Genomic DNA, 27,731 nt, shown 5'->3' with positions numbered 1-27,731 from the left:
TTACCCAGTTTACCTGGAACTGCCAAGATTGAGTTTCCTGATCTGAGTGGAGGTTAAAGCGCTGTGTAGTTACTCGGCTTTTTCACGAAAGTGAGAGGTTTTGTCCAAAGGTCGATTTGTAGATGTAAACTTGATTGCGGTACTTAAACCCAGGGGGGGAGGATTCCTAAGACACCAGCTTCCATAAACCCGCACGAGTTTAGGTAAGTGCAGTACTCGCTCCTAAATTTTACTGAAAGGGGTTATATCGATGTGGATGTATCTATACGGGACTCTTATTCTCGCAGGATGCAGAGTTTGTGTTCGCGAATATAACGTCGACACAAAACAAACTATTCATTAACGTTTTAGAGACGTTTGTGAACTCTAAATGTGGGTTTCCATTTTATATATATATATATGTGTGTAACAGACTCACGTGTTCATTAAGAATGAACTTTACAATCTCACAGGCTCTAGATTTTCAGAAGTTACAGCATTTGTTTACTTCTTGTTTACTTGCTGAATTTTGCAACACGCAAACACGTAACGTTCTGCCTCCAGTGTTTTGGTTTTCATTTTTTGTTGCTGGGTTAATGTTTACTAATGGCAGCCTACATTTGCTAAAGCATGCATGACTCACGATTAAAGCAACATGCCAAGTCATCCGGTTACTAGCTTCTGTTGGCCTGTTTGTCTTGGGCCAGTTGAGTGCCACACTGAAATTTGATGTTGAGAACCCTTCTGTGTGATTAAGGACCACAGTGCCCCGATGTGAATTCATTTTAAATTTCATTTTTATTTGAATTTTCAGGAACCTGTCTTAAATTATTTATTTTTTCGTATTTCTGAAGCCAATGTATAATGATTGTGTGGTTTTATATGGATAAAAATCATTGTTTTCCAACTACCCTGTTTTTTTTGTTAACAACCTGATTGTGTTAATGTTCCTTTTAAGGTGAATGTTGTTCTGACTGGTTCCTTTTGGGCCTTTTCAAACACCATCCAGGCTGAAGCACTCCATATAACTTCAGTGTGAATGGGAGGGGATAAATTATTGCAGGCCAAACTGGGGATATGCAAATATGTTCCTTTGCCAAAAGAAATCACAAAATGATCAGTTAAAAATGAGCTTGTTTTGTGTTCACTTCAGTATGTGGACTGTGTGGTTTTAAAATACTAGCTTTATTTACATGCTGCACCAAACGTTTCAATACAAGGGAGACTTTAGTGTTCCATGATAGACGCTTTTCATATTTGTGATATATCTTCACAGGACATTTAAAACAACCGTCAGTGTCAAAATTAACGCTGTCTTTGTAAACACTCATTCTTTGATGTGTCGATGTCAGCGTAAATGCTATTTCAACCACTGTTAAGCACACACAAAAAAACAAGATGAATATCAGTATGCTCTCATTGCATTCTTAATCTTTACCTTTGAAACCTTTTCATTCTACTTTGTTCTACACAAGCTTTTTTTTGTTTAAAACAAAAGTGACTCGTTTTGCATCATATTTTAATGCTTTAAAAACTGGACTCTGTATTTTTAGACAGCACTGGCGAGCGTATCTATGATAGAAACAACAGAAAACAGACATTTTCATATTCACATAATTCTTCCGTGCTCTAGAGTGCAAATCCTCCTATTGTCGCTTCTTGGCCACTCATCAGCATAAAAACTGAGCCTGATCTCTAAGCCCTATCAGCAGTTAAGTGGGAGAAGTAGGACTAGGCTGCTCCTTATTGAGCTAGTTTATAGGACACTTATTGTGGGCTGCTCATGTAATGATGGACATCATAATGTAGAAAAACACTCTTTATGCAGATGCTTATGCAGATTGTGACAATGGCATGCTTCAGGCTGCAGGTTAAAATCCCTTAACTTGATTGTTTTACTGTTAAGCAAGTATCTCAGATCAAACCTTGTATAACCTCAATGTCCCTGAATTGATTTCCTTTTCCTGGTTTGTATGCACTAGATCCCAGCTTATACGGAAAAGCAGTTTACATGTTTTTGCCTTGATCCATCAGGGGGTCTTTTATTGAGTTCATCCTCCCTGTTCCATCCAATTTTGTGTTCTATAATTGATCTGATTAAATATTTACACTTGTTTTAGTCCAGTGCAGTTGATTACAGAGGACCTAGGAAAAATCTTATGCCTCAAAAAGAAAAGACAAATCTGATGCACAATATTATTATTTCCTTTAGTGCAAGGAGCTTGAAATCCCTCTTGATTTGTTTTTTTGATTTTATTGTTTAGATATTCTTTCTCATATACGGAACTATAATAATAGCCATGTCAATGGTCAATTTTTTTCTGCCTCTCACAGTCGAGTGCTGTTATTTTTTAACCTGGGTTATAAAAGGGCTAGATCGCAGTGCCCTCGGTTACGCCTCCACCGATTCTATCCATGAATGTTGTCCTACACCAGAACTAATTGGCCTTTCAGTCTCGTGTTCATGCTCCTTGGTTCTTTTGGCATCTTGTGTCCTAATGAGCGCTCCCTTCACTGTGGTTATTGTCCAGTTTCAAACCTAGTTGCCTGAAACTCCCAGCATTTCTGGCTGGAGTTCTTTTTGAAAACCTGCTCTCAGATTTCACCAACACAGCACTATGTTTCTGCACACATACACCTCTTTTGTAAAGACTGAATGACGAACAGTGTATTGTTTCAGCTCTGCCTGCAGGTCATGAGTGTTATGTGTTTAAAGCATTTCTACAGTTCAGTTAATGAAAATCATCTTTGTTTTCTTAGTATTTTATATAGATCTGAGAGGTACATAGACGCTTTCGCCCACTCACCAAGTCTTTGTCTCTCTCTCTCTCCCTCTCTACTGAGAGAATGCCCTTGCTTTAGGCTATGACGGCTCAGCGTCACAGACAGACATTCTGCTGAGAGAAACGTGCTGTCTGTCCTTGAGTGAATCCTCAGCCATCAGGTGAATGAGCCTGGGATATTCTCCCTCAGCTGCACCTGCTGCATACAGCAGCAGAGTGTACAACCCTACACTTCATTCAGTCTAAAGCTATTCACATGAACACACACTCTAAAAGGGAAAGAGCACATTTGCTCAGATGATTGCCAGAGTGTGGATTTTTGGAGAGGACAGAGGTTGACTTGTTGATAAATCATTTAGACTAACACAACTGATCTTGACAAGTTGACCTATTTTTCAATAACTCATTTAGGCAAGTGAGCCAAGTAGGCGTGTTAAAAAGTAAAGGTCAGTGTTGGTGAAAAGCTACATAAACTGGAACAAGGGATATGTTAATCAGAGTCTAAATTTAGAGATAGTCAAAATAAGTTTGTAAAAATGTTTTTTAGATGCAAAGCACCACATGGAAATGTTTTATGACTCACTCACTCAGTCACTCACTCCTACACAAGGGGTTTCTATTGTGATTTGCATGAAATACATTTTGTGTTTGCTAGTTACAAACGAGTATAGTGTTATAGTGAAGCAGATTTGACTTGATCTAAATCTCGTGAAAGGAATTCAGAAACTCTGAAGGTCAAAAGGTGAAGATGTACTCTGATTTGACAGAAAGATCAGCCTGTGAAACTTCTCAACTCAGCTGCACTTTTTCCTATTAATTTCATTCGAGTTCACACAATGACGTGTGCAATGAGTTGGCTCTGTTACAAGGAAGTGGCTCAGAAAACAGTGGCATTTCACACGCAGAAAATATAATTTAAATGAAATCACTTAAAATTACTATGCAGGTATTTTAACAAAAATTTGGGTCAACTTCTCATAAGGTGCTGTGTAAATACAAATTGTGATGTGTCAAGCTTTTCTGTCCTTCATGTAGTTGCTATGCAAGAGGGAATTTCTGGTGGACTATGCATAGGTCAGTTGGGTTTGGAGGGCTAATGAAACGTCTTTGAAGCTCCCTGCAGTCTAACCCTACAATCCAGAATCGAGCTGAGAAGTCAATCATATCTGTATTGAGGGGCTGTCTTATCATAGTAGGACCTACATTTTCTGTACAGAGACAATGATGTATTTTAAGCAACACCCATGGGGGCCTGAGGAATTGAAACGAGCTTGCTCTACTTGTTGCTCTCCCAAACTTATCTTCTCCTGCAAAGCACGGTCTCCATGGGGACTGAAGAGAGGCGGGGGGGGGTTGGTGATTTGGTTCATCTCTAGCTTTGTGTGCACACTGGAAAAGATCAGGTGTCCTGGCACTGGCCTCACCTCCCTATCCGGATGCTGAGAAAGGCTTGTTTGTTCCCTGTTTGGGCCTGTGGCACTAAAGAGACAATGAGTGCAGTCTCTGAGAGGATGGGGAGGGAGAGCAGGGGTCTGGTTTGAGGGGGAGATGGAGGTGTGTGGAGAAAAGGGGGAGAGAGAGAGTGATTGCAGGGTCCCTCGCTCTGCTGCATCTCTCAGCCCATCACCGGAAATGCAGATGGTCCTCGGGCTCCTCTGCCGAGTGGCACAGACTGAAGTGGGCGGAACTCTGTCGCCTCACCAGGGGTGTGTGCACGCACATCTCAAATTAAAAATATCTCCTCAAGACAGATCTGGATATAAATATTCAACTATTTTGATTGCTATGATCCTTAAAATGTCTTTAATAACGCTGCAAGGTGTCTACATATCTGAATTGGCAGCAGTGAAACTTGCATTCGGAAATATGCTGAAGTGCCCAATGTGCTAAACCTTTTGCTCCAGTCATATAAGCTCAATAACATATTTTGCGGTGTGTGTTCATGGAAAATTCAAAAGCTGTTTAACACGTGTACAAGAAACATGTGACGGAGGATCATGAAAAACATGAGGATACAGGAGAAAAATAAGTTGAGACCAGAAGTAGAGCTTATTAGATGACCATTCAGTTTCCTGAAGCCTTTCATCTAGTCTTTCATATCATTTTCTCTTTAAGTATGAAATAGCTGTAGTTCATGAAGGAAGTTGCAGGGAGATTTTCTTGTAGACATAGAAGTGTAGACCCACTGCCGAAAGTACTATTTTTGTTTTCTAGGGATAACTTTGTTCTGATTGCCAAGGGCAGCTATGTAAGAATGTACCACACAAAATACGCCTTAATGCAGCCAACCTCTTTGAGCTTGTAATCTATTATTGTTCCCCAAATTATATATTGTTTTGCCCTCTGAATAGAACTACACTGCCGTGGAGAGCTTTGGTGGGGAATTACTTTATTTACTGACTCTTCACTGAACTTTCTCTCTTTTGTCTGTGGCTTTCTGATGGTTGAATGTGTTGTTGTTGTTGTTGTTGTTGTTGTTTTTTCCTTTCCTCTCTCTTTCTGTGACTTTTAAAGTCTGTGCATTCATTGCATCTACACCCAGGAACATTTATTATTCAATCTGTAACTATATTTATGTTTTTGGTATATTGCTAGGAGCATCCCAATTGTGATATGTAGCACTATAACTACAGTATAGCTCTGTCCAATATGGAGCCCTAGTCTATGTTTATATTATGTCCATATTGCAAGTAAACAAAAATATGATGCTCTAAAAGTATATCAACTCCAAAAAACTGATGTTAATGATGATAATTTGCAACAAAAACTTATAAAAGGGTTAGTGAGACAAGAGCTAGCGTCTTAAGGCTCTTGGGGGAAGCTGTCTATAAATCTAGAAATAAAGGTTTTTATCGTCTTTTACCTCCTGCCGGCAGAGTGAGGATGAAAAAGTGCTGTCCACCGTGGTTGTAATTTTCAGTTCTGTCATCAGCTCACCAGATGGGGCACATTTTAAAATAATTCGAGACAGATGAAAGTTCTAATTCCATTAAATGTGGATTGACTAAGCCAGGCCATTAATATTTGGTGTCCGGGCAATTTGGAGTCCTATTAACCATCTCCACAGTATTTACATTGGTGAAATAAGTTTAAAAAAAAAAAAGTTTTAAACAGCATTGATTGTGGGCCTGATGTTACGTGAATGCTTGTTCCCTTCTGAGAACACTGCTCCATAGTTCAGTGTCTAGAGGCCTAATGCTTCTCTAGTCAATGCTTGTGGCTGTTCCATGGCATTCCATTTTTCTGACATGCCTTATATATGGATGCACAGTTGAATATGATGTGTTCACAATTATTATACTATAAGCTATGATTATAATACAATATTTACTGCTTTACAATTTCTCTAAAAAATTGTATAGTAATAAATAAAAGTTGTTTTTTTTTTTTTTTTTTTTTTGCATGGTGCATTAATGATCTGGCTACAAATACCTAAAACCTGATTAGGAGCACAGACGTATTAGTTAAATACTGAACCGCGTCAATTTTAGAGAACACTTGAAATATCTTTGTAAACTCTGCTCATGCTTCGTTCCTGTTTGGTAAGAGTCATTACAGACCTCATCAGAAACTATTTGAAAGGTGTGATTGTTTAAATATATTATGCACTTTGTGTGTGGTCTATACTGCTCAAGAAATGTGAGCAGAAACATTCATTTACATTTCAAAGAGTACATGCTGTGATTCTTCATATGCTCTTGGCTTGGCAGGAGGTCCAGACTTTGTTTATTGGCTGTAGTATATGAATAATTGCACCAGTTGCAGATTTTGGGTGGCACTGACCTTTTTCTGTAGCTTTTTATAATTTTTTTAGTGCTCATTTTAAAAGTGGAAAAAAGTGCTAATGTTTGTCATTGAACTCTGAATGCAATCACATTGAGCTCATGTTTGGAGGTCCTCCCAATGTCAAAGAAATTAGGTCATTTTTATATGCCATTCTGAAGCAACAGTGATCTTCTCAGTTAGAGATTCTTGGCTGTGCAGATGTGTGCGCTCTCTGCCAGTACGGGCACATGGGGTGATCTGCAGAGCTGGCTAATGCCAGGCCATAAAACTAGAATAAGAGCCACAGAGCGATTTGGACTTCATTGACGCACTGAGCCCATCATTATTTTTCATTTGTCTTGCAGAGTGAAGCCGAGTCATGTCTGCCTCACCTTTTGTCCTCTGGGGTTTTTTCCTTTTTTTTTCCTCCCCATCACAGACAGCAGTTCGAGTGTTTATTCATCTTTGCCTCATTCAAATGCAATCCGTGTTATGGAAAAGTACCCAGATGCACCTGCTTTGCCTAAGCAAAGCCAAACTACCAACAGTGACTGAAAGAGATTATGAAGAAAATAAGGTATTCATGATGAGTGGACATTACCTATGAGTAGTGGTATAATATTTGCCTTGATTGTTGGTTTTACGTGATGACAAAGTTTCTCCATGGCAACCATTGTCAAAGACTTTGCAGTATGTTTTCCATGAAGGGAAATTTTAAACCTGTTATGCCATTGAGAAATATGCCAGTGGTATATCTGAGAACTTGTAGTACCTTTTTATGATGGATATGAGACCTGCACAAATGTCTCCAGGGGCTGATTTCTTTTGTCTTTTTTTCATGTGTAAGAAAATGCTACTCGGAAACATAAGCTTGACCATATATGTAAGTGTGGGAATTCAGAGCTGTCAAGCATAGATTAGGAAGTAGAGGACTTTAAAGGTGCTGTACATGATTCTTGGAACTACTGTTGATATTTTAATCTCTACCTGCACTGCTGTGTCTTATCCCTTCATACCAGTGCATCACACACTAACATCTGTGTCATTGCAGCAGTCAAAATGATCCATCATCCAATCATACCTGCAATGTTGTTGTCCTGTTTAAGGTGGTAACCAATAAAGAAGAGGGTTAATGGGTCAAACAAAGTATGCATAGCAACAGATGGACTACAGACTCTGCCCCCACCCCTCAATTCAGTGCTTTGCTTTCAAGCTTTGGCCCAGATTCATGCATGCTCATTGCCTAGGTAGCAACACTAGGCTTTTGGACCTAACATTCTCCCTTCCCCCTGTACTGTGCATGAGCAGGAATGCACTCTGAGGTTTGGTGGGAATAGTTTTGTATTTTTTGGTCCATATGTATTCCATTATGAAATACAAAATACATGCCCTAAATTTTTTTTTAAACATATTCCAGTTAATTACTCAATGGGAGAAATTTATTCTGAATACTTTGGAATACTTCAAAATTTTCTTACATTTTGAAGCAGTGTAAATGCAGCAGTTACACCCTGGAATATTCTGTTGTGGTGTTCTACTGTAGTGATTAGCTGAATGTATTAAAGTTTTCCTGGCTGTATATAATATTAGCTGTAAAGTAATAAAGTTTATAAGAGTATGTAAACACAAAAGATATTCAATGTATTGCCTTGTTTAAAAAATCCTTTACTATTTCCTTAACTATTAGTAGTTAAACATTTAAGACAAACATAAATTTGATGCACATATTTTTGTTACTACAAATATATACAGTATATTTTAAGGTGGAGCTGAGGAACGAGAAGGGAGTTTGGAACTATAGCTAGAACGCTGTTTTCTTTCCGAGACATCCTGTTTGTCATTAACAACTGCATCACATTAGTAAACCATCACATTTGTTCACCCAGTGAAACCACACAAAACAATGTTTACAAGACCTTAGCTTACTTTTCAATTTTAGCCAGACCAAAAACATGGCATACTTCAAGATTTCTTCTTTTGAAGAGTCGTCTCTGGACACTGAATGCTAGTTAGTAGCTGACATACAGAGCACTGAACAATGTTACTCTCTCTCGCCTAAATGTCAAATATTGTATGAATTTCGTGAGTGAATGTGTGTGTCTATGTTGCCCTGTGAAGGACTGGCGCACCCTCCAGGGTGTATTCCCGCCTTGCGCCCAATGATTCCAGGTAGGCTCTGGACCCACCACGACCCTGAATTGGATAAGCGGTTACAGATAATGAATGTATGAATTTCCAAGACAATAAATTTCTCTCTCCTGGCTATATCCAGGCCAGCTCTGTGACCTTGAGTCACTGTAATTTAAATTTAATTTGACTGTTACATTTAATTTGAGAATCAATAAACATGTTAACATGGATTTAAACAGGAAAGGACTTCCCCCTGTAGGTTGTCGGGTAAAAAGTGCAGAGGCAGTGTGTACACTCCCTGTGTAGAGAGAATGGCTGGAGGAAGAGACAGTGATGTCTAACTAGAAGCACTGTTCCTAAAAAAAAAAAAAAACTAAAAAAATAAATAAAAATAAATAAATAAAAGCTTCAGCAGGTAGTGTCACAGTCACACAGCTCCAGGGGCCTGGAGGTTGTGGGTTCGATTCCCGCTCCGGGTGACTGTCTGTGAGGAGTTGGTGTGTTCTCCCCGTGTCCGCGTGGGTTTCCTCCCACAGTCCAAAAACACACGTTGCAGGTGGATTGGCGACTCGAAAGTTGACCGTAGGGGTGTGTGTGTGTGTGTGTGTGTGTGTGTGTGTTGCCCTGTGAAGGACTGGCGTCCCCTCCAGGGTGTATTCCCGCCTTGCGCCCGATGATTCCAGGTAGGCTCTGGACCCCCCGCGACCCTAAATTGGATAAGCGCTTACAGATAATGGATGGATGGAAATAAAAGCTTTGCACTGGAACAAGTTTCTGACATCCTCCTTTCATGACTTTTCCCAGAATTGTCCTCTTGATAATATAGGATGCCTAAAAAAGCCTATCCTCTTGAGATGAATAACTTTTTAAATCTAATTTTCTCACGTGCCTAAGACATTTGTGCACTACTGTGTTATTTGTAATTTCAAACATTTACATTTTTTTGATTTACTTCAAATATATAACTACAAACCTGTTCGGGAGTGTGCTGTTGTGTGTTTCCCCAAGATCTACAGAAAATTGACTTGAGTGCTAATAGTTGCCCCTTGTGGAGAACTTTCTGCCTGCCAAATGGGCTTTGTAATGACCGCCAGATACTGTTATTCAAACCTCGATTCACTGAAAAAGTATATTTTAAACAAGCAATAAAACCACTCCTAGCTGGAGCATCTTTTATTTAATTAAAATCATTCGAAATCAGTGAAATCATTCGAAGACATTTGAGACCTTTTAATTTTTTTAGAATGTACCTGATGTTTCCTGCTTGAGAGGTTAAGGATGATGTGTGGACAGTAGTCATATTCACACTCAATTTCTCACCTAGGCATGATCAACACTCTTCCTAGCTCCAGAAAAACAATACCACTGCTTTCGATTTTCAACTCCAGCGCTTCAGGACTCAGTCCAGTGAGTTAATGTTCTTGGCTGTGGGATGCTCAGAGTAGAGCGGTACCTCTAAACCCTGAGAAATGACCGTCATTTCAGCAAAGGCAAACGCCTGAGTATAACTTGGGGTGGAGGTGGCTGAGGTGAAAGCCAAGGTTGCAGCTAAATTATGGCTGTCTTGCTTTGAGTTATCGACTGGTGTGAACTAAAGGCTTGAAGGGACCATTTCCTTTAAGGTGAGGGAAGAAGACAAGTCCATTCATAAATCCAGACATTGTTCATTCTGTTATTCCTTCATGGGTGTGAGTGAGAGAGGGTTAGTTTGTGCTCTGACTGAGACATTTTAAACCCTCGAGTGCAGGCAAGTTGGCTGTGACTTTAGTCCTAGGCACTTGAGGACATCACTTTTGACTGACAGAAGCCATGGTTACATGTGACCTACCTTGATGCATTTTTTGGAGGTGTGAGTGAGGGAAAACGTATTTGGCCTTGTCCCATGCCAGGGCAGGTTTGGCAAACTTTTCAGCAACAGCACAGTTGTAAAGGTATTTGATGGGCTTACCCTTTAGCCCAAGACCGAGAACCTTTTTTTTTTTTTTTTTTTTTTTTTTCCCCCCCATCTGTGGCATCTGAGATGCTTCAGGTCCTGTAATGTATATTTTATTTTATATATAAAATTTTAATGATTTTGTATGATTGTAAAGATTGTTTAATTTAAACAAACTTTAGCTTTTAATTATTCAATAATTCCTTTCTGGTGTATCACTGGTGGTACGCAAACCATAGCCTGAGAACCACTGGGTTGTCAAGAAATAGACACTGTTTTGTGGATAGACATTATTGTTTTACATGTCTCTGCTAAGTATCATGTGTCAGTTGCTAACCAGAGGTGTCAGAGAATACATTTGGCATTCTTCCATATGCTAGTGAAATGTGAACCTTTCTGTTTACTTCAGTCTGTACGTGAGTAAATGTGAGAGAGGGGGTTGGTGTGAGGATGTTCTTAAGTTATTAGTGGACTTGGCCTTAATGTAATAGACCAAACTGTAGCTGACCTAACTAATGTGTGAGCTTAGTTATTCAGGCTTATCTAACTGGCTAACTAAAGATATCCTCTTACCTAACATAAACCTTTTCTGATGCAATCAACGTGTGTAGTGAGACAAACATTGAAACATTGTGTAACCTAGCATACAATGCTATACTGAGAACCAGGGAAACTGCCAGTTTGGTACTGTTAGAAATGTTTACCTGGCAGTGGCTCACAGTGTCACAGTTCCTTTTTCTTTGCCTAAAGGCCAGGAAAGGTTATTTTAAACATTTTGTCCACTCTGACACACCTGCCCCATTGGTCCACCTTGTAGATGTAAAGTCAGAGACAGTAGCTCACCTGTTGCTGCACAGTTTGTGCTGGTTTTCCTTTAGTCCTTCGTCGGTAGACAAAAAGACACTGTCCAAAAGGCGCTGTTGGTGGGATATTTTTGTTTGGTGGACTATTCTCAGTCCACTAGTGACATGGTGGGTGCATTTTTTTTAAAAATAAATAAACAAAAAAAACTTACATCCTTGCTGTGTCTGATCCACTCATACTAGCACAACACACGCTAACACATCACCACCATATCAGTGTCACTGCAGCACTGAAAGTGATTTTACCACCTAAATCATAACTTCTCTATTGGTTCTTGTGGGTGTTCTAAACATTGACGAGCAGGGTGAAATAAGAAGAATGCAGAGAAACAGGAAGACTACTGTCTGAAACTATAGTACTACAAAGTGCTCTTGTATGGTCACTGGAGCTGACAAAATGGACAATGAATGTAATACAATGATCATTCAGTATAGTTTCAATGTCTGTAACAAAGTTCTATTTTCCACCACAATTTGAAAAAAAAAGTCCAACTTTTAAATCACCTAAAAATTATTTGTGTTTTTCTATTTGTGCAGACGAGCATGATGGGCATTATAATACAGTATTGCATTACCACAAGTGGGTCTTTATGGCCTTTGCTTCAATATCTGCTTCAGGCTACAAAGGGCTCATGAGTTTCAGATTAAGACACTGTGAAAAGTTCATGCAGAAGCCTGAAGGTGGCTGATTATAAAGCAGCAAGCACTGGCCTACATCATCTCACATGGGTTAGGCCTGACAGTGAAAAAGAAGCTAAAGAAATTGAACTGGTGGCCCAGCAGTCTGAGTCATTTTGGCATTATTTGTAATGTCCTCATTCTGCAATTCAAGTCATCAACCCAAAGAGCCACATTTAAAAGGGCGCATAGGTTTTATATAGAAACACATATGCATGGACTTATAAATATTCCAGATTACTTCAAATTAAATGTCTTTCAGCAAATAACCCCCCTCCCAAGAATGGGGAAATGAAGAAAACACAAAGCATCATTATAATATTTGTATGCATATCCTTCTGTGGTCTATATGGCATAGTTTGCTTTTAATGAACTCACGTCCTACTTTGTTATTGACAACAGGTGATGTTTGGTAATGCCAGTATGTCAGGGAAGACTGTACTCAAATGCAGTCACCATGGAAACATCCAAGTTTGCCCCACACAAAGCAATCAAGAGGAGGATGAGAAGAAAAAGCCTGCTCATTGCATGAGTGCTCAAGTAGGTACCGGTCTGTACCTGCAGCACACTGAAGCAAGTTTCTCAGATAGAGACCACCTAGCACTAGATCAGATGACGGAAGATTTCAGAGAATGGATGTCACTCGCAAACTTGAGCCAGGAGGAATCTTCCTGTCTTGAAGGCTGTGTGCAGTAAGTAACCTGAAGTAAGCATGTTGTTGAGATGACAGTTCTGATATTCAGTTTTAGAATCGATACGATACCAACAGAAAATGCAGGACTTGGTATAGGAAGAAAGTCAGAATATGCAAAAAGCATCACAATTTAGTTTGTAGACTAACATAATGCTCATCAAAGTAATTCTTATGTTAACTGGGTTAGACACACCTATCCCAATGATTCCCCTTGTAGATGTAAAGTCAGAGACAGTAGCTTATCTGTTGTGGCACAATTTGTGTTGGTCATCTTCTAGTCCTTCATTAGTGGTGACTAGACCCAGCCCACAGGACGTTATTGATCAGGGTTTTTTTGTTTAGTTGGTGGACTAGTCTCAGCCCAACAGGGACACTGAGGGCTTTAAAAACTCCAGCAGAACTGATGTGTCTAATCCAATCATACCAGCACAACACAGCAACACGTCAGTGTTACTGAAGTGCTGAGAATGATCTGCCAACCAAATAATACATGGTTTGTTGTGGTCCTGTGTGGGTCATGTCAATTTTGAAGAAGATATGCAGAGCATCAGCTGGATTACACTATGTAAATGTAGAACTACATTGTGCTCCTAGATTGTCAGTGGAGCTGAGAGAATTATGTGTGTAATATATATATATATATATATATATATATATAAAATAACATTAACAAGGAGTTGGCCATAATGTTATGGTTGATCAGTGTATATGTTTGCCTCAATTGTATGTATTCTGTCATTTGTCACATGTTTGTTACTATCTGCATGTTGCATCTGTGTTCCAGAGAGGCAACTTTAGGCTTGCTAGTGGCATTGGAGTGTATGATGCATGTGTCCATACCTGTATGTGGATATATCACAGGTGTCTGTACATGTTCTTCAGGTTGGAGAGGAGGTGGATGCTCTGGCACGAGTTCATGAAGAAATACTCTTCTTTGGATGACTGGTTGCAATTGGCAGAGAAATTGGCTGCTGCCCCAAACTCCAGCAATGTACTGTATATGACTGCAAAAGAGGAACTGCATAAATTTGAGGTGACCACACTAACACTTTCACAGCATCCCATGTTCTTGCTGCTGTACCTTAGAACTCAATATCAATACTCACCCTCTCCTCAAAGTGCCCTTTTATCTCTCATTCCTTATTAAATAACCATTCTACAGATCATTTTAGTAATTCATGCACATTCATTTTTCCTGGTGAGTCAATGCTGTGCAAACATTAAGGCTGTCCGCAATGAAAGTGTAATCAGTGACACATACTTGCACATATACTTACATATGCAAACAGTACGTTTATTAAGACTGTCTAAAAGCCTGGGACTGTTTCCAGTGGAAAGTAATGACATCAAATGTTAATCAAAGTATTTGGCACTGCTCCCAATCATTGTGCTTCTTGCAGGAGTTCACTGCCTTCTTCCTCTTCCTTTTCGTTAAAGTAAAAAATGTAAACATTCCTTGTCAGATAAAACATTTGATTTTCTAAGAGAAAATAAGTTTCTCCCGTTTTTAAATGTGATTAAAATATGAATATTTATTGGCAAAATTTAGCACAGTTATATTTTATTTGCCAAGTTTAACACGGTGGAAACCGTAAAATATAATATGCTGTAACTACCACATTTAATGTTAAATGTAATATATAAGAATTAAGTGTGAAAAACATTGTGCAGAAACTGTACAGTAGGTTTACCTCAGACAGTCAACAAAATTTATAATTGGACCAGAGCAATAGATATTTTGTTAGGGTTAACCCTGACATGCATGCATGTTTTGTGAAATCTTACATTTGATTACTTTTTTTTTTATTTTATTTTATTTTTTTTTTAAACTTGCAGTTTGTCATGTTAAAATGATACATTTATAAAGCTGTCTTAGGTTTAAGTTTTTAGGTCCGGTTATTGTTTCATAGGCCTTTGACCTATCTTCTCAGAATCTCCGTGCTGAGTCCAGGTTGCGTTTGGTTCAGCTGGACAATCTGAGCCAGAGCAGCCGTGTCCTGTTGGGCGAGTTCAGGGGAGCTATGAGAACACGACTGGTACAAATGACCAAAGACTGTGGCCAGCGCTGGGACCAGCTCAGCACCACAGTGGACTCTGTCTGCCGCCGGCTCAAGGTACACTCAACTACAGCTCCTCTGCTTGAGCCCTTGTTAAATATAAAATTATTTAACTTGATAAAGTTAGATGGGAAAAAGTTGATAAAGTTAGCCCATTTATCATGGATAGATGAAAACAGTAATGGCCAGTCCTGAAATATTTTGCATGAATTGTTCACTAATGTGTAATATATCAAAATGTATGATAATTGTAATATGTAGTCATATAAATGAGTTAATTTGTCCTTAATGTACACTCCTATTCTGGAGATATACTGTTTAACAGACTTTATCTTTAATATAAATCCACCCATATGGTCCAACTGATCTGTCCATGCTTCATCCACAGATGTCTGTGATGAGACTGGAGAAAGGTTATCAATCAAATTTCTTCCTACCAAATGAAAAACTCTAGCACTTTTAGAAAGAATCACTGCATTCTGATGTCCAAGATGCAAATTGGTGAATACTGTAGTGTTGTAATCCCACTATCTCTTCGTTCATGCGACCCTCTCTTCTGCCTGTCCTCAGAATACACAATGTGACTCCATTCTTTCACCCAAAGTGGCCTCAGAAAGCCATTAGCCTAACCTAAGCCTAACCTCAGCAGGCCAGCCCATGACTGTGAACTCTGTGCCCATGTATTGTTAATGTCAGCAGTCTTTAGCCCAGAGTGCCAAGGACATTGATTTGTTATGTTATATTTTTGATGCTGCTCTTTGTATGCGCTGTCCAAATATAATCACTGTAAGATTGTAGACAGCCAGAAAAAAAATATCCTGATGACCTGTCTGGGTGCTTTTGTTTACTGCAGCACTTTGTACTCCAGCGAGAGGATTTTGAGAGGCAGAGGGAGGAGATGGCTGTCTGGCTGGCCGATATGGACCTTAGACTTACAGAAGTGGAGCACTTTTCTGAGAGAAACACCTGTGCCAAGATGCGACAGCTTCAGGTAGACATTAATTTTTCACCAAAGTATATGGGATACTTTTGGCATAGTATGAGGGAGCATATAAATATTTCACATGCATGTGTGTATCAGGGCTTCCAGCAAGCCGTGGCTGAAAGTGCGAGTCGTCTGAATTCACTGTTGGAGCGAGGAGAAGAGTTGATCCAGCGCAGTGAGCCGGCTGACGCTCAAGCCATTGAGAGCCAGCTTCAGGAGCTTCTACTGTACTGCGCTCGAGTTTTCCAGGGCCTGGGACGCCTTCACACACGTCTCCTCAGCATGAGACTGGTGAGCATTAGCACATACTCCAACACATGCATTGCCAGTCAAAAGTTTGGACACACCCATTCAAGGAGGGTTTCCTTTGTTTTGTGCCATTTTCCACATATTGTGAATGTACAATAACAACCTAAGGGTTGGACATTCAGTGTTTTTTTTTATTATTATTTATTTATTTTTATTAATTTTTTTCTACATTGAAAATGAATATGGAAGACATTAAAACTATGAAGGAACAAATGGAATTATGTAGTAAACTAAGTGTTAAACATACCAGAATATATTTTACACTTTAGATTCTTCAAAGTAGCCCCCTTTTGCTTTGATGACAGCTTTCCACACTCTTTGCGTTCTCTCAGTCAAGCTTCATGATGTCGTCACCAGGAATGGTTTTCAGTGAACAGCTGTGGCCTCGTCAAGAGTTAATTTGTAGAGCTGCCTTAATGTGTTTGAGACCATACCCTGGCTTGTGCAGAGGTAGGGCTGGTACACAGTTCTATACAGTGAACAGCCCTGTTCCACAAGTGACTACTTAGAAGATGCCCAAACGTTTTACTGGTATTGTATGCACACATACACCCCTTTCTTCAATAGTTCAGTATAATGGTCAAGTTCATTTTAGTCATTGTCTACTGGTGCTGAAAGTATGGACCCTGGTGCATCTGAGAAGGTGGGGCATAAAAAGACTCAAAGATTTAAAGAAAGTTAAACCAACAACAGGTTTTTTTTTCCTACGTCTGACAGGGTTCACATTGCCTTGAAATATTTTTTTCATTCTTTCTTTTTGAAATTACTCAGAAATATTTACACTGCCCCCTCCAGGTGTATTCCCACCTTGCACCCAATGATTCTAGGTAGGCTCTGGACCCACTGCAACCCTGAACTGGATAAGCGCTTACAGATAATGAATGAATGAAAATATTTACACTATTAGCACAATTTTCTTATAATACCTGGGTAATTTGTAGTGTACTGCCTCCCTTAACTGCAGTTACAGCCTCCAGTCTCTTTGGAAGGTATTACACTAGAGGTTAGAGCATTGGAATGAGAATGTGCTTACATTAATGAAGAAAAACATTCATGAGCTCAGGCACTGAAGTTTTAAGATTTGTTCAGGATCAGAAATGCCACTCTAACTTATCTGGCAGATCCATCAAACCTGTAGTTCCACTGCTCCTCACCCAATACAAAATGCCTGAAGTGTATCTCTGTTCTTTGGAAACTCAAGTCATAAAAAGTAAACATCCATGGCACTCAAGTGTCAAAAAGCCTTTGTTTAGTATGACTGGGAATAAATAAATAAATAAATAGGTTATTATGAACTTTGGTTAAACCAAAATAACCAATAATTAAAAATCCACGAACAGTCCAATGCATTTTGTATTTTTAGCACTCTCTAGTCTTTAGTATGTTAACTAGTTTCCCCCAAAAATTACATGATCCACTTTAATGTAGGTATTTTTAAAAAGTAGAAGGTGTTTCTCATCATTCTCTAAAATGTTGGCTTTAAAAGATATTAACAAAAGAATCTTCACAAACTATCTACTTCTCCACATTTTATAAATGAGGTATTTATGTACATATTTTATTTTTATATGACATAGAATACATATTCCTTGTGAACACTATGCAGTTATACAGGTTTAATGATTTCTCAGATGATAATATAGAAGCTTTTCTGAAGCGTAACACCACAAAGTACTAGTGATAGTCTGTTCTGAGATCTATCAAGCATTTCAGGGGGAAATCATGAATATGCCCCTGAAATAGTTTGAATATTTGTCTGGTAGCCAAGCAGCTCTGTATAATACATGCACTGTCCATGTGAGCAGTTCTCTGTGTGGGCCATTGTTCCTAAAGACTGGAGCGGATCATGCTGTAAATGTGCTGCATTGATGCTCATTATACAGTCGGCATGGAGAGGTTATGGAGTCACACACCGGACATCCATTAATGAATCACTAGTGTGTTTGTGCTTCCCACAGCTTTGCACATTTTGCGTGAGAGGTTTTATGTGAACCAAATACAAAAATTATTTAATTCACTCAGTCCCTGATTTAAATCGCTCAGCTCTGAAACTTGGCTTATGAGACTGTTATATAATCAGAAAAGAAAAGATGTCTTGACTTCTGAATTAAGGAAGCAGCCTGTCTCATAAAGCTAGATTATCCATCCTCTGAGTTCATTTACAATTATCAGTGTTAAAGTCAACTCTTTTTTTGCTCAGTGGCTTCTAAAGCACAGTAAAAACTCTTGACATGTTTAAAATTAAAGTGAAGTATGAAAGCACTGTAACCAAGGGGATTTCAACTGAAGGTTTTTTGTGTTGCAGCTAATTCTTATTGGAAACTACAAGTTAGTAACTAACTTAAAGTAGTGATCTTGTAGCAGAGAAAGCTCCATTATGTCAGATTACACTTTTTTTCTTGTTTAAAAAGAATGAGTTCCTTTACACTGTGAAGAACCCATAAAACATAAAATGTTGCCTGTGCAGAAGATCTGACACATGTAATTACATGTAAATGTGAGGGTTTGAATGCTGTGCACTGTAACAATGCATCACTTATTATTCTAAGAATAATTCTAATCTCTGAAATTGTTTATACGTTTAGCATTTTTACTTCACATATAATATCTTTGCATCATGTTCTGTTAGTTCACTCTGTTATAACTATTGTTGTATTTTGACATTGATGATGGATATTGCCTGTTGAATGGATTTCAGGTGTTTGAGGAGGACTGGACGCTGTGCCCAGATTCTGGGTGTCCGTCTGAGACTGTGCTGGAGGAGGAGGATGATGTAGATCCTGAGAACCTCTCTGCTAAGCTCTGCCATGAGCAGCTGCTGTTAGAGTGGGACCCCTCTGTGGACATCGGGGGCTCAGTTTCCAATGACGACACAGAATCCTCCTACTTTAGTGCTGCTGCAGGTGGGCTTTAGTGCTCAGTTTTAAACACATCACTGTTCACCGGCCATTCTTCCATGTTCCCAATCAACAGCTACTAAATCTGTTCAACAATCCATTGTTTCAGGAACACAGAACCCGTTTTGATGGAGTAAAATGTGTAAAATGGTCATGGTACATTAGTTCAGTACAGCTTCAACTTGTTATAAATGTAGGTTAAATTAATGAATGAATGGGACATTTTAGATGTGTCTGCAGATACATTGCTAAAATGAGTCATATACTAGCAGGAAAGAAATCACAATTTAGTTAATAGTGGTGATTATATTTCAAGACAATAGGAAATAACAAATAATTTTAATGTCATCTTTTTCTTGCTAAAATACTAATGATATATTGCATCTGAGATGCATATTGTCTAATGTATTGTATGATTTTATTTTATACATACATGTAAATATGAATAGTATGTTTAAAAAAACTTCCATTTTTATTATTATTATTTTTTTTTGTAGAGGGGGTTCTTTCTTTGTTGGTAACTTATCTTGTAAAGAACTGAATGTTGCAAAAGTGCTAAAGGAAGTCCAAAAATGAAAATCATAATAACATGTCACTTTGTGATTCCAGTTTGTGTTTTTTTTTTCTGCAGTTGTAATGCGCTCCTGGTGTGTTTCATAGGCTCAGTTCATTGTATAATCCTCTTTTCGTGTATGTCCCTATGCAGCGTATCAGTTTATTATTATCTAAACAAGAGGCAAATCTCTAGTGACTCATCGAGGGCATTAAAGGTCATCTTTTCTTCCTTAGGTGTCTGCAGCACTGAGGAGCTGCTTACTAAAGATCCTCTGAGGAGGAAAGCTTTCCTGACTCAATTGGGCTCTCCAAAGACCACTCCATGTAGCCAGCACTTGGTGAGCATCTCTTACTCCCCTGCTAGTGACCCACAGCTGCAGCCAGTCTGTTTTTATTTAAATTGTTTACAGTGAAACTGCAGTTAGTCAAGAATACTGAAATACCTAATGGTAATATATAGTGACATAATGTATGTGCATATATTTTCCGGGAAGCAACAAATGCAATTGAAATGCAAAACTGAAGGGGAGGGGTGGGGGCTGCTTGCTGTGAATTTTTATATTGATAAATGAAATGTGTTCGCTGTAAGCAATGTGTCAGCATCCATGCATCTGTTGGTTGTGTACCATGCATATAGCATGCACATTTATACATAATTGCACTATGGGTACACTAGCCACTATGCATAAGTGTACACTAGCCAGTATTGCGGTGGGCTATATAGCTATGGTAAATTTATGCCATCATGAATTGTCATGGTCCTTTTTTTTTTTTTTTTTTTTTTTTTTTTTTTTGTAGACACAATTACTGTATCTGGCCTAAAACTAAAACAGTCTGAAAATAATACTGACCAGCACACCCTAACTGAGTTTTATGTGTAGTAGCTGACTGAAACATATTTTACTCTGCTTATTTTAGTTGGTTTATTGCATGAATATAATGAACACTGTGTTGAATACGGTGCAGTGTTTTAGAACTTTCTAAAATTTGAAAGAAGATATAAAAAAAATAGTTAAACCATACAATCACATATATTTACTCACTGTTACAGTATGGCTTTCCAAACATAATTTTTTCTTTACTATTAACAAATTAAAATTATAGTTTTTTTTTTTTTTTTTTAATCAAATAAGGTTTCTTTCTAAGTTTTTAATCCAAACACATCCAGCTTCAGGTTTTGTTTGGGGTTTTTTGGTTTGTTTGTTTGATTTTAAGAAGCTGTAAATTTATACTGCATTTTGATATTGTTAGTTTTGTAAACATGATGTTGTCACTGAAGTTGAAATCAGGCTGAATTTTGATTATTGCCTCCTTTTTTCCAGGTCACTGAGAGGAGCTTAAAGGGTGTGGCTCCACCCTGGACCTCGGTGCCAGGTAAAACCTTGGCCTCTGATTGGTCAGTGTCGTAATGATGCCAGGGAAGGCTCTGCTTATCACAGCTTAAGACGTGATCAGTGTTAGACAGCTATGTGTTATGGGCTGCCCTCATTAGGGCTGTTTTTTCCAATAGCCTTAATCCGAAAAAATCTAACCGAAGTGGTTCATCATGGTTCTCAGTATACTTTGTGTTTGAAACTTACATATTCCACAGAATATAGTATGACTTTTAAAGAGAGTTGCATTTCATGAAAAGGATAAATAGTACAGGCTTTGCTATTTATAGAAGAGACCTAGAGACACATTTTAGAAAGACTCCCACTCTTGATCTGTTTGTTTTTCCTAGCACACCTTGGCAGGTCTCAGTATGACAGGCTTTGGAAAACCTCCACTCCAGACTCACACTCACCTGAGCCAGTCACCTTTGATCCAGAGCGCATCAGTGCCTGGTTGGGCCAGACTCACCGGCTTTGCTCTAAAGCTGTCCAAACAGAAAGCACTCCGCAGGTACTGTCCTCACAATCCAGCACATCTGTTTGTTCTTCCTGATTGTCTACGGTTGTTTGGATGTGCCCAACCATAAATACTGGTTATTACCAGAAAATCTTGCTTAGTTGAAGGTTTGGATGCCGTGTCAGTCTTGCCCAATTAAAAAAGTGCAAGTATATAAGCCAACCCAAGAATATGATTGTCACGTACATTTTGCAGCCAATAAATTAGAAAGTCTCTCACACACAGAGACTAGTGATTAGGGACACACTAGTGAAAACACAACTGAAGTAGCAGGAAGCCAAATTGACACCAGGGCAGCAGTCATGGTTAGATGCCCTGGGTGAATTTTGAGGGGGAGAAAATGCAGACATTTCACCAACTCTTTCCCCTGCCAGTCCAGGAAATCCCCAGCTGCCTCTAACAGGGAGAGTTCATACACAAGATTTCTTAGTTATTGTTGTAGGATATAAATTTGACCTTTTATTTTTAAAATAAACAAAATTAAAATGTAAAATATTGAATGTAAATATACAAAGAACAAATGTCATGGCCATTTTTGCAAGTAGTTATTTGATAAGATGTTTTTCTTTTTAAATCATGAAACTATAGTCACACAAATGTACCCCTGTAATGTATAATTTCAATAGATGTAGCACATTTATTACACAAATTTATCATCAAAAAATGCCAATATGATGGATAATTTTATATCTCTTGTCCCCCATTATGTCCTCTTGTCTTGGTTTTGCTTGCTCAGATGTGATTTGTCATAAACAGTGAACTTGGTGTCTTTGCCCCGATGCATCTTTAGTATTACAGTGTAGAAGGCAAGCTAGATTTACAATGGAGTAAATGTATGGAGATTTCTCCTCAAATCACTTTAGAGCAAAGCATAGAGGCGTAACATCACGTGATCCAGGCATAACATCAGCACGTCACTCTCCACTTCATTACAGCTTCTCCTCTCCCTCCATTTTAATGCATGTCACAGTGACTCATCAGAGTCATGTTTACTACCTCAGCCTGCCTGTAAACTCTTTCATATTCCATCTCGTAAAAAGCCCTTAAATTAGAAATTCTCTCTGCGAGGCTAAAGTCGTGTTTTAGAGCTACCATAAAAAGAAATATTCCTAAGAAATTAGAGTCTCTCTTTTTTTCTTCCTGCTAATTAAGCTGTCTCGAACTAATCTACACCACCTTGACTAAAAAGCACTGTATTTGCTGAAGGGGGCAGAGGATTTGAGGGGAGTGGGGTTGTGTTCCTGAGAAAGAGAGTATGTCGGGCTGATGCAGAGGGCGATTGCTTGCTCTAGACTTGGAAGAACCCCGGTTAGAAAGAAGCTATTTCCATTTCAAAGAGGCTCTCGTAATTTCTCAGCACTGGCGGTTAATTGGCAGCTTTACAGGGCTGGAAAAGGGAAGCCACAGCACTAACTGGCTCTTTAATGGCTGCCGTAATTGTGGGTGCAAACATAAAGCAGCACACAGAGATGGGCCAAGAGCAACCGCTCATCAAAAGAACACTCAAAGGTGTTACTGGAGGGGTGGCAACATACACATACATACCATGAGAAAGAATTAGTGCATGAAAGACTAAAAGAATCAAAGAAAATTGACTGAAAGGATAGAAACGGCCTCATTAGTTAATGGGAGCAGGCTCTGTTTGTTTACGCTTTCTCTATTGTAGCATAGAGATGCTGTCACATGCAATGAATGCCATGTTGTCCAGCTCTGGGAACTAGGGGCCTGTGTGAATTTTGCCTTTTGTGTGCATCTTCACAGCAGCATGCCACTTTCACTTCATCTCCATCCACCAAAGAGGAGGAGAGGGAAGAGGAGGAGGAAAGGGAGGAGGTGATGAGAGTTGGGTATCTGGAGAATGTGCTCCTCAAGAGACCCCCTTACGAAACACAAGTGCACAACATCTATTCCACCTGGACACGTGACCATCCGTCTCACTCTAACAAACGTCACCCAAATTCACAGGTGTATTTCTGTCTCTCTCTTCATTAATCTTTTTCTCTACTGTCCTCTCTATTTTGCTCCCTAAATCACTCCCCCCCTCCCCCCATACTGAACTTTAATGTCATCCTACAAGCCTGTAATAACACGGTAGGTCATTACAGGCACATTCTCTAATAGCCTTGTCTGCCGTTACCTGAAATTTTGGATAATTAAAGATGGGCAGTAGAGTTAACTCTCTTAGTTGATGCTGTTGGTTTTATGATGTTCTTTTGTACCTCTAAACCCCTGCATATAATTATACTCGTAATGTTTTCTGATTGCAAACTGCTCATAAACAGCAGCATCCCAGTGGGGTTTCTCTGTTAAGCTCCTGCCATTCTAATCTCATCTCTCACTTTCACTAGTGTTTGAAGAGACGGTGCTCCAGTGACTCAGTGGAGGAGAGCAGCCATCGGTGAGAGATAGTTATAGTGCCAAATCTCAGTCTTTTTCTACAAACCCAATCAAGGCATTATGGGACATTTTGTAAAATTTAGTTAAACCAAGAATCTGTGACTTGTTCATTATTTTGGAGCGTTATTTAACTGAAAAAACCCACAAACTCTATTTTTACTGAACAACTTGAATATTTTATTGTAAATTTAAACACACTTATAATGTGATGCCTTCAACACACTCCAAAAAAGTCGGGACAGAGGCATTGTTACCTGGACAAAAAAAAACAAAACATTTTTGTCCCATATTAAGTAACAGACATTGGAAGCAAAGGCTAATTTGAAACGTGGTTAAATGATTAAGTAGCCTAAATAATACATATAGGATTAATATTTTATTAGTTTCTTATTCCCAAAATATATTATAAACTCATTATTATCTATAGGTTTTGGTCTCAGTGTGTCTTGGTCTGTCTTGATATAGACACTGCTCTAGTGATCTTGACAACAACACTACAATAATAAAAGATCTTGTAGTTATTAAAAGCAAAGTTTGCTACTATTTATTTATTTGTTTGTTTGTTATTATATTGAATGCCCAGTTGAATATTACTTTTACCAGTGGGAAATAGTTTGTCCAAACTGTCAACAGTTTCTAAGAATTAATATATTTATATTTATAGGTGCAGCATTTATAGGTGCAGCATCTAGGGACAGAAAGCAGATATTTAAAATATCCTGTAAATGGATAATATTTTTTTTTAATACCCATGATGCTGAAGCAGCACTTAATGTTACTTTCCTGTCTCTCTTTTTATTCTAAGTTATCAGGTGGTTTCTGCAAACCATTTTGGCCTATGGCCCCTGAGGACCCTCAAACTGCTGGATGTTGTTAGAGTCCCATCTCTGCTGTATATACTGCTGGCTCTGCTGTTGCTGGTTTTGGTGATCTGGCCACCTGCAGTGCTCCAGGGAAGCCCATGCCATCGTTCCAACACTCTGGAGCGTTCTTTTCATTTTGCTCTGCGTTACGTCAATGGACCACCTCCAACCTAAAGCTGCAGAAACACTTTGCTCCAAAACCAATGCTTTAGTATCCCCAAAACAGCACTATGGAAAGACTGTTTTTAACCATTTCACATATGTATATGTGCTGTACAGAAAGCTCATTCTTGTCTGCGACATTGCCTTGGTCTTGTGTCTTAATTTTTTGTTCCATGGTGCATATGACACAGGCAGATTAAAGCTCAGATCAAGATATTGAAAGGAGAGACACTGATTTGATCCTTCATTAGAGGCAGCATACGTTCCATTGAATCATTAATATACACATGCAAATAAATAGTGTTGATTTGGTTGATTGTGTGTGCATTAGCCAAACAAACCAGTCCTGTTCAAGTTGTGGAAGTCTATTCACAACAGAACCTTAAGAGATGTGGGGGAATGAAGGTCATTGAAGTGTGTGTAGCATACAGAGATTACATACTAATTATTTATTTATATATTTTTAAAGGTAAAATAAATAAAGTTTGTTAAAATAAGCATTTTGTCCAGAACCCTGAAAGAGATTAGGTGTTTTAACAAGACTAACCTACCCCCTTCCCCAAGAAAAAACCTACTAGAAGACTGCACAATTTTCATGTATCTGTTTGTTTATTAAGCTGATAGTAAAGTTCTTGATGACATAATTTTAGCAATGTCTTACTTTAAAAATATATTTTTTAATAAACATTCCAGTCACATCACAGAAATTTAAACAGCAGAATTAGACTGTTTTTGGACTATACTTGAAAAGTCAGATGGGAAATATTTGGGGCCGCTTTTATGATGCACATATTGAATAAATGCTTGGGGCAAGTGTTGTAACTTTTTTTTTTTTTTCTCTCCCCCCCTCCTTGTTTGTAAAGCAGTTCTGTCCTTTTCTTCCAGCTACGTCTGTAATAATCATTCAATTTTTACTGACACTTTTAATTGCCAAACAACTGACATTTAACAATTTGGCCTCTCTAATTCTTCATATACAGCTTTTTAAGTTCAAGATTTTAGTAGCCACATCTTGCTTAAGAACTGTTCATATTTACTAACTCCTGACTGAGGACAGAAACAGCTCAAGCTCAATGAAACATAAAACAAACTTTTTTTTTTCCCCCCCTGTTAAATTATTTTTAAGTGTAAAACCAATTAATTTTTTTTTTTTTTTGTGGCCTTAACATAAGTGATGAACTCAATGTTAATAGTTTGTTGTGACTGTCTGTAAAAGCCAATGATTGTGGAAGTGTGGAGAATATTTATGCTCAGCTCAAATAATTGAGGCCAAGTGGTTGACAGTTTTTTGTATCAACTACAATATATTTGAGAGCACTTTGTAGTTCTACAATTGCATACACTATTCCACCTGTTTCAATGTATACTTTTTTGCCCCCTTTCACCCTATTCTTCAGGTGTCAGGACGACCACAGAGCAGGTATGATTTTGGTGGTGTATCATTCTCGGTGCTCCAGTGACACTGTTGTGGTGTGATGGTTTGTGTTGCACTGCTACAAGTGGATCAGACACAGCAGTACCGCTGAGGTTTTTAATTACTGTGCCCACTCATTGTTCATTAGACACACCTACTGTCTTGATCCACCTAGTAGATGTGAAGTCAGGCACAGTAACTCATTGCACAGTTTGCGTTAGTCATGCTGTATTCAATTATCAAGGGTCACGGGACACTGCCCACAGGATGCTGTTGGCTGGATATTTTTTGGTTAGTGGACTATTCTTAGTCCAGCAGTGACACTGAGAGGTTCAAAAACTTCAGCAACACTACCTCATCCACAAGTTATTGTATTATAGAACTACAAAGTAAACCTGTCTTGTAAATGGAGCTGATAATGTAAAGGTAGAAACAGAAGATCATGTTATTGTTTTGGCTGATCTGTATTCATCCAGTTATTTTATGGCTTCTGCTGTGACACTATGCCAAAAGAGCACGCATAAAAGTGAAAAATTAAGCAATCGAGAGATCTAAACTGCAAAGTAAAATAAGATTGGTTTGGTTGGTTTTGTTTTTTTTAATAACGTTGAACTGGATTGTGTGCAGAAAATGATAACAATGGTTGTAACGAATTGAAAAGATCAGATTTTTTGATCTTTTGTGTATAAACTTGAAAGGAAAATGGCTAGTTGGACTGACTGATCTTTGGGCCCTTATGTGTTATAAGTGGTGTGTGTTATGGTAGCAACTATGTTACAAAGCATTGCTATGTCTTAAAGCAGTGGGAAAATACAACTGGGAAAGTTTTATGGGCACACTATTTACAACAAACCCTTGTTTAGTCAGAAAAAAAAGACTATTTGTATGATCTGCAGCATTTTGCACTGTTTTTACATTTCAAATAAAGTGAATGAGTGAAAACAAGCAGTGAGTTGATGATTTTTAACTTGTTTGGAATGTGAGTGCACTGTGTGATTTTCATGGTGTGTTTTGGGGAGTCCGGTGTGGTGATGCTCATTAACATTTCAAACTCAATTAGAACAGGTTCTTAGCTGGAAGAATTTGCAGATGACCTTTCAACCCCACAGCCATCCTCAATTCAATGTATTTGGATTTGAAATAACTAAGTATTGACTACAGCCAACAAAGAGCCTATAAACTTAGCAAATAAATACTATATAAATAAATGGTAAATAAAAATCTACTTTATGGTCGTTTATTTGTATATGAATGAAATCTTGAAGTTGCCAGATTGGTTGACTGCTCTTTTTGTTGTGAGATGTTCCTGCTCCCCAGACAAAACTTCAGTCATTTTGCATGTTTAAGGTTATAGTAAATCAGGTTCCTGCAGATGTA

At 38.5% G+C, this 27,731-nt stretch overlaps 1 protein-coding gene across 2 annotated transcripts; it reads left to right on the top strand.

Annotated features, from left to right (window-relative positions):
- Nucleotides 1–27,276, top strand: si:ch211-137a8.2 (uncharacterized protein LOC777613 homolog). Of its 2 annotated transcripts, none has more exons than XM_066664988.1 (13): nucleotides 1–203; nucleotides 12,534–12,823; nucleotides 13,708–13,858; nucleotides 14,757–14,939; nucleotides 15,736–15,873; nucleotides 15,964–16,158; nucleotides 18,875–19,079; nucleotides 19,863–19,966; nucleotides 20,951–21,002; nucleotides 21,352–21,512; nucleotides 23,283–23,483; nucleotides 23,867–23,916; nucleotides 24,721–27,276. In XM_066664988.1, the coding sequence occupies exons 2-13, from the start codon at nucleotides 12,537–12,539 to the stop codon at nucleotides 24,950–24,952; spliced, it is 1,959 nt and encodes a 652-aa protein (XP_066521085.1). In that variant the 5' UTR covers nucleotides 1–203; nucleotides 12,534–12,536; the 3' UTR covers nucleotides 24,953–27,276. The 2 variants fall into 2 exon arrangements, with proteins under 2 accessions (XP_066521085.1, XP_066521077.1); XM_066664980.1 differs by having other exon boundaries at nucleotides 23,280–23,483.
- Nucleotides 27,277–27,731: the final 455 nt, after the last annotated feature.

This window comes from Hoplias malabaricus, chromosome 1 (genome assembly GCF_029633855.1).
Source record: "Hoplias malabaricus isolate fHopMal1 chromosome 1, fHopMal1.hap1, whole genome shotgun sequence".
In the NCBI taxonomy this organism is placed as follows: domain Eukaryota; kingdom Metazoa; phylum Chordata; class Actinopteri; order Characiformes; family Erythrinidae; genus Hoplias; species Hoplias malabaricus.
The sequence above is the reverse complement of the archived record's forward strand: the minus strand, read 5'-3'. Positions and strand labels throughout refer to the sequence as shown.

Excerpts from the sequence above, each read along its gene's own strand:
- si:ch211-137a8.2 (XM_066664980.1), top strand. The coding sequence starts at position 12,537 with ATGTTTGGTAATGCCAGTATGTCAGGGAAGACTGTACTCAAATGCAGT. Across the intron at positions 21,513-23,279 it reads AAACAGAAAGCACTCCGCAG|CAGCATGCCACTTTCACTTC; the intron begins GTACTGTCCTCA and ends GCATCTTCACAG. Across the intron at positions 23,917-24,720 it reads GTGGAGGAGAGCAGCCATCG|TTATCAGGTGGTTTCTGCAA; the intron begins GTGAGAGATAGT and ends TTTTATTCTAAG.